Raw genomic sequence first — 8,478 nt, 5'->3', positions numbered from 1 at the left:
TTTTCTTTTATATTTATAATCAATTTTTTTTTTTTTTTTTTTTTTTTTTTGTTTCTTATTTTAATATTTACTGAAAAATTGTGTCCTTTTCAGGAATATGAAAAATGCGTTGATTTACGAGAGAAATACAAAGTTGGAGATGAGAATTTAATCGCACCTTTAATATCATTATCACAGAGTTATATGTTTTGCGGAAAGAGGAAAGAAGCAGTAGAATACTTTGAAAAAGTAAAAAAGATATTATTAGATGTAAGACAGAAAACAACTCCCCTTCCAGAAAATACAAATGAAAAAATTATAAGAGATACTTATGATGATGTACAAATACAAATTAATGATCTTAAAAGGCAAATCGAAGAAGAAGGTGAAGAAGGAAAAGAGTTAGGAAGTCAAACTATAGCCAAAGAATTGGTCGTAACAACAAAAGTAAGGAAAAATAAGTATATATATATATATATATATATATATATAAATATGTATAAATATGTATAAATATGTATAAACATGTGTCTATATATATAATATTTTTTTCTTAGTCCGAATTTGATAAATCTGTCTTAAATAAGGAAAAAGCTGAAGTTACTAAAATTACCGTATCAACAGTCAATAATGAAGAACATGTTGCAAAAAAAAGAAGAATTAATCTTTCTAATTATAAAAACTAATAAAAAGGAAAAGCAAAAAAATTTATAACATATATATATATATATATATATATATGTATGTATTAAGAATCCTTTTATTACAAATTTCTTGTCTTTAATGTATAATTATTATGATATACTATATATTATCTCATATTAATATTCCCCTTATTTCAAAAAAAAAAAAAAAAAAAAAAAAAAAAAATTATTTAAACAAGAATTAATATATGGCAAAAAAAATTAAAATATAAGGATACAAAAAAAAAAAAAAATAAAAATAAATTAGTTTATATAATGATAGAAATATATTTAAAATAGAACAATATAAATATATTATAACTATGAATGTATAAAAATATTTTCATTTGTACCTTTTATAATTTTTGTCAAACTTTTATTTATATATATATTTTTATTTATTTATTTATTTATTTTTATTATTATATATAGATATTATATGACATACTACATTCATATCTATATTTTAATATGTAATCAAAAAGTAAAACTAACAACATGATTTATTACAATACATGATTATAATTTATGTCTTATGATTAACTCAATAACTCATATTTAATAAGAAAATGAAAAAAAAAAAAGAAAAAAGATGGACATATACACCATATAAATATTGAAAAATGAAAAAAAAAAATTTTTTTTTTTTTTGTCATGAGCCTTATATTTATTCCTATTTATTCTTATTTATTTTTTTTTAAATATTATAAACATTTATATATATATATATATATATATATATATATATATATATTTATATATATTTATATAAGTTTTTCGTTGGTATAAATTTATAAAGATAAAAAAAAAAAAAAAATTTATATATATAAAAGTAATATACAAAAATAATCAATTATTTTATTTATGTAAACCTTGTGTAAAATAAAAAATACCTTATAATCAAAAAAAAAAAAAAAAAAAAAAATACATATATATATATATAATATATATGTATAAGGGTACTAAAGCAAACATATTAATGTACACACACCCACACACAAACAAATATATATATATATATATATATATATATATATATATATATATATATATATGTGTATTTATTTAGGTAAAGGTATTATAATTTATTATATTATTTAATTTTTGCTTTAAATTTATGTGATAATGATGGTAAATATATTTTGTACGAGGTTATACTCCTGTTATATGTTAATTATTCATTTTGATGGACTGAAAAAATGAATTTTGATTAACATTGTTGTGATCGGAAAATAAAAGTTTTTTTGTTTTGATATCACCTATGATTATTGGATCATTAATATTATTATAAGAATGATGAAGATCATTAAAATGATTAATGTTGTTTTGGTTATTATTATAAATATGATTATGAGAATTAATGTTATTAATCATACTATTCATATTATTATTATTATTATTATTATGATTGTTTTCGGTTATATGATTGAATTCTCCTGAACATATAAGTGAATTTAAATTTTTTGTATTTGCATTATTTTCTAATTTCAAATCACTATTACATTCTATAATATTATTGGTAGGAGATACATTTGTTTTTTTATTATTTATATTTAAATTATTAATATAATTATATATTAATTTAAGAGAATTCATTTCATTATATATGCCCCCAGCTTCTGCATAATTTGTTGTATTTATAGTATTGGGCCCTGTTTCTTCCTCATCTTGTGTTGTACTCATTTGATTTGTATAAAGGAAAGTTTCAGAATGGTTTCTTTTTTTTTTTAATAAAATATCTAATTTGTTATTATTAATTAGGAACTTTTTGAGTCCATTTTTACTATTTTTTCTTTCTATATTATTTTTATTAATATTTTTATAAACATCGTTAGTTTTTGGTTTCTCTGATTTTTTATTTACGTTTAATGAATGCATATTTCGAATAGGAGCATTTTGTATGGTTTCGTTCGAAGCCAGATTTACTCGATTATCTAAACAAGGACTATCCCTATTAATATTATTAAAGATTGAATTTATATTTGCACATATGTTTATATTTCTTCTTTCTAATGTAAATTTGTCTATATTAAATAATGAATTTGTATTATCCAAAGCAGCAGTATGTTGATTATTCAAGCTATTCATATTAATCATATTAATCATATTATTATTATTATTGTAATTATTATTGTAATTATTATTATTATTATTGTTATTATTTATAAAGGATATATTATTTTCATATTTACTATTGCTTTGATCCAAATTGTAAGGAATAAAATTATAATTGTTATCATTACAATTAACAAAATTATTCATATTATTATGGTTACTATTTAAAGTACAATTTAATTGTGGTATTTGCATTTCTGAATTTTTATTTTTAAGAAAGCAGCTTCCCAAACTCGAATTATATGCATGTTCTCTGAATCTAGTATTAACGTTAAAAGGGTAATCAGGAGTGTTGACATTAAGATGATTATAATTGTGATTATTACTATGACTCTTGTTATAATTATTGTGTCCATTCCCATGATTATGATTACTGTTACTATTACTATTATTGTTATTGTTATTATTTTGTGAATTACTATGACTATTACTATTATTATTATTATTGTTCCCATGGCCACTACTATTGTTGTTATTATGATCATGTTCGTCATTATTATTATCATTATTATTATTATTATTATTTTGGTGATAATGTTGATGGTTTTCTACAATACAGGAATCATTTACACTTGATCTATTATTGTTTCTTTCTTTAGTACTACTATTATTATTATTATTATTATTATTATTGTTATCACTTTCTTCGTTATCATTCAAATAATCTATACTACCGCTGTTGTTATGGTTACGTCCATTGTTATTAACACTATAGCGTAGATAGTTATAAAAGTAGGTATCTCCATGACTACAATGGTTATTATTATTTCCATTATTATTGTTATTATTATTATTATTGTTGTTATTATTATTATTGTTGTTATTATTATTATTGTTGTTGGTGTTGTTATTATTCATGATGTTGTGATTATTATTTAAGCGCAGTTGTTCATTTCTTGATGAGAATAGAGAAGGGTTATTTTCCCTTCCTAATGTGTTTACATTTCTTTGAAATAAATTTTGAACAATTGCCTCAAAGTTATTATTCTGATTAGCCATGTTTGACATATTTTCATGATGAGAATTATCTTGTAGAATATTTGTTCTACCGAATGATGAAGAGTTATTTAAATTTCTTGAATTATTTTGATAATTATATATACCATTGATTATATTATTATAACTCGAATGCATATTGTTTGAAAAATTATTCGTGTTTCCTGAATTACGATGATAAGAATTATTCGAAATACATGTATGAACATGGTTATTTCTATAATTATTATTAATGTTATTATCATTTGAATGGTTGTTGTTAGCATGACTACTATTGGGAGCATTATTACTACTACTACTATGATTATTATTATTACTATTATTATTACTATTATTATTATTATTATTATTACTATTATTATTATTACTATTATTATTACTATTATTATTATTATTATTATTATTATTATTATTATTATTAGTATGATTATTTGCGCTGTTATTTCCTCCATTATTGTTTGTACTTCCACTACTATTATTACTTCCACCATTATTATTATTATTATTATTATTATTGTTGTTGTTATTTGTATTGTTATTATCGTTGTCGTTATTTCTATTATCCGCATTATTATTATTATTGTTGTTGTTATCCGTGTTTGGGGGGTTGTTTGTATTATGCAATGATATGGATCTTTCCGGGTACTGAATAAATTGAGCCGAGTCATGAGAACATACCTCTATTTTACACTGACCAGCTTTAAATATAGAACCTATAGGCAAGGGGATGGGATTAGAAAAAGGTTTTATCTTAAGAAATGTTCCTAATGTACTTGTATCTCTTAATAACCATCTTTCACCAGCATCTTTTGATCCATCATAATAAATTAAACAATGTTCTCTAGATACATAACCATTTGAATTGGTCACTGATATTTTTTTATAACTGGATTGAGCATATGGGCCTCTTCCTAATACTACACCTTTAGGATCTATATATTCCGTTTTCGGTGTAATTTCTTCTTTGGTGGTACCAAAATCAAATTTAATTAATAGGTTTGATTCTATATTTTCACAATAGGAAGGTATTTGATCTTCTGTTATGAAAATATCTTGATTACTATTTGTTTCCATTTTAATTAATTCATTTAATTCATGTCTATCTAATACTTTATTTGCATTTTTATTCCATACATATCCTTTATATGGCATGCCTGCTGTATTCTTATCAATGGATACGGTTACTTCTAATCTATCTCCTATATGTATTACATCACCTTCTTTTAATACATGATAATTATTTACCTTGATCATAGTACCGATAGTAGAACCACAATCTACTACACCTATATTATTATTTTCTGCTTTTACAAATAATAAATGTGATAAAGATACTGATGAATGTGGCATATGTATTAAGCTTTTTGCATGTCTACCTCCATCCCATGGTAAACGATTAGGTAAAACAGATGAATCAAAAACATGGCTATCTATTCTATGTGTTCTATCTTGATATAATTTTAAAATAACCTTTTCATCTTTTCTCATACACATAGATGGATTTTGAGTTATATAACGTTCCACCCATGCATGTAATCTTTCACTGGTGGTCTCTTTATCATCTTTATCATAACCAATAAGTTCTGAAAAAACTCGACAATCTTTTATATTAAATACCCATTTAGCTTTGGACCATAGTTTATTTACAGTAAAGAAATCAATAACACAGGAAGTTAGATCATCAAAAAATATAGGAGGTGAGATCATATCATGTAAAAATATTCTTAAAAATAATGAAACACTAACTTGAGGTTTTATAAAATTTTCATTCCACCACATTTCATCAACAGTATTAACAATCTCTATGGATTTATATATTTTTAAAGATTTTCTTCTTAAATTATATATACGAACCAAGTTCGAAATTATAGTATTTATACAAGCGGTATTTCCTAAAGGTTGTCTACATAAAGGACAATTCTTTCCATTCAATTTATTATGTCCAATACAATAACGACAAAACGTATGTCCACAATTCATCGTTACAGGTAAATAGAAATAATCTAAGCATATTGGACACGTTAATTCTTTTTGTAAATATTGAGTAAGGTTATCTATAATAGAGCTATTTAAGGTATTAATATGTGATAAGGATTTATTGTTACTAGTAATATTGTTCATATTATTTTTACTAGTATTATTATTATTATTATTATTATTTTTTTTTTTATCATTTTTAAGAATTAAACTTGAATTATTATTTGATAAATTGTATCGTTCTCCTGAATCATTATAAAGATTCTCATTATTATTATGGACACCACTAAGTTGATTTAAACTATTATTATTTTGATTATTATTATGTAAGTTATTAACAAAAATATTATTATTATTATTATTATTATTATTAATATTATTATTACTGTTGTTATTATTTTGATGATTAATTCTATTTTGTACCTTATTTCTTCTTTCATATGATGATATCATATTAAGATGTTCTAAATTTAATTGATCATCATTTTCCTCATCATTATCATCATCATCGTCGTCGTCATGTTCATCATCCTCAAGCTCAAGTTCATCATTTTCTTCATCATCATCTTCATTATTATTATCTCCATCATTATTATGATCTTCATTTTCGCTAGTATTCTGTTCATCATTTGGATTATTATTATTATTGCTAATATTATTATTATTATTATTATAATTTTCGTCATCTTGTAATTCATTTATACTTCTATGATTATCTTCATCTTCTTGTTGTCTTCTTTGTCTTTGTCTATGTCTACTTCTATGTCCATGTCCATGTCCTTCTTGATCAACATGGTTTTCTTCTCCGTCATTGTTTTGTACAAGAATTTCGTCATCGTCGGCGTTATTACTTTCTGCATGTACTCCGTCTTGTAAAAAATAATTATTTGGTTCATTGTTATAGTTACAAGTATTATTATTATTAAGAGAGAACATGTTAAAATTTAAATTGTTATAGGTTGAACGATTATTATTAATATTATGTATATTATGTATATTATTATTATTATTATTATGATTACTATTATTCATATTATTATTATTATTGTTATTATTCATGTGAGCCACGCAACTATTCATGACTTCATTTATTACATTATGTAAGGCATTACTTACAGAATTAATATTTACATTATTATTTTGTTGAAGATAATTTATTGTGTTACCTTGATCACATCTAGATTGATCATTTCTTCTTCCTAATCTTATATTTTTATTCTCCTCATTATTCATTTTTCCAGTTTTTTTTTTTCTTTTTGAATTTATATTTTCTTCATCATCCTTAGGAGTAATACACTCATCTTCAATTATATTATTATCATCAATAAAACTACCATCATCATTAGATATAAAATTATGGTTATTATTATTTTCTCCTAAATTTAAATCATCCTCCATATTTTTATGATTAGCTTGCTCGCTTGAATTTGATATACTCATTTTATATTACACAAGGTTTACATAAGGTTTAAAGAAAAGAAATAAATAAGGTTCTAAGATGAACATATATATGTGTATTTATATATAAAAATATAAATATGTATTTATATATATAAATGTATATATATATATATATATATATATATATATATATATATATATATATTGGACTATAAAATTATTATAAATATGTATAATTTGCATAGACGAAGAAAAAAAAAAAAAAATTGTGAGAAGTAAAAATATAATAAATATATTAAAAGTAAATATATATATTATATTATAATATTCACACACTAACGTAAATCATTGAAATAATATATATATTTTATTGTTCATATAAAAATATGCATATATATATATATATATATATATATGTTATATATTCTATTTAATGTAATATATTGTGTCCTAAGTTATATATGTATAAATGTTAATATAAAAATACTAAAATTTTATGATGTATTTATATTATATATATATATATATATATATATATATATATATATAACACAATACGTGAGCAAAAAATATAAAAAAAAATATTCATATATATATGTTATTTTAATGCTTATAAAAATATATAATTTATTCAATATAAACATACTTCTTAATACATAAATAATATAAATTTCATATCAAAAAAAAAAAAATTATTTTACACATACACAATATATTTATTTATGTTTTTTCTTTACTTGAAAAAAATATGATTTTGTAATTATAAAAAAAAAAAATAATAATAATAAAATATATATAATATAATTATAATCTATCTAATAAAAATTTTCATCAAAAGGACATATTCTTTATATATATATATATATAATTATATGTATCTATCTATTTGTTTTTTTTTTAAATATATTTTGTATTTTTTATATATATTTATATATAATATTTTTTTTTTTTTTAAGATTCTTATATTTTTTTTATATATATGTATTAATTATAAATGCCTTGTGTATGTATGAAAATAATAATAATATATATATATATATATATATATATTTATTTATTTATTTATGTATATATGTTTATACATATAAATAATACATTTTTATTTTTTATTTTTTATTTACTTTATTATATTTTTTATTATATATTTTTATTTATTTTTTCATGTACTTAAATATATTAATGTGTATCATTTGCATATCTTTACGTATTTATATAATACAAAAAATTTTTATTTAAGTATATATTCATTAAATAATTATTTTTTTTTTTTTTTTGAGTTTACATATTTTTTGCTCAAAAAAAAAAAAAAAAAAGAAAAAAAAAAAAA

The 8,478-nt window shown here is 20.5% G+C and overlaps 2 protein-coding genes across 2 annotated transcripts in view; one reads left to right on the top strand and one right to left on the bottom strand.

Moving 5' to 3' along the window:
• PF3D7_1205600 (tetratricopeptide repeat protein, putative) overlaps positions 1–665 on the top strand; it is a gene marked incomplete at both ends in the record, with an annotated part of 2,064 nt that extends 1,399 nt beyond the window's left edge. Inside the window, 2 exons of the mRNA XM_001350429.1 lie at positions 94–426; positions 537–665. Of these exons, the coding sequence (XP_001350465.1) occupies positions 94–426; positions 537–665 (462 nt within the window). The remainder of the gene's footprint in view (positions 1–93; positions 427–536) is intronic.
• A 1,167-nt stretch (positions 666–1,832) lies between these two features.
• PF3D7_1205500 (zinc finger protein, putative) lies at positions 1,833–7,190 on the bottom strand (the record flags this gene model as incomplete). Its single annotated transcript, XM_001350428.1, has 1 exon — positions 1,833–7,190. One exon carries the CDS (start codon positions 7,188–7,190, stop codon positions 1,833–1,835), a length of 5,358 nt encoding a protein of 1,785 aa, XP_001350464.1.
• Between the last annotated feature and the right edge of the window lie 1,288 nt (positions 7,191–8,478).

Source organism: Plasmodium falciparum, assembly GCF_000002765.6.
Source record: "Plasmodium falciparum 3D7 genome assembly, chromosome: 12".
NCBI lineage: Eukaryota > Apicomplexa > Aconoidasida > Haemosporida > Plasmodiidae > Plasmodium > Plasmodium falciparum.
This window is presented reverse-complemented; position numbering and strand designations above follow the sequence as displayed.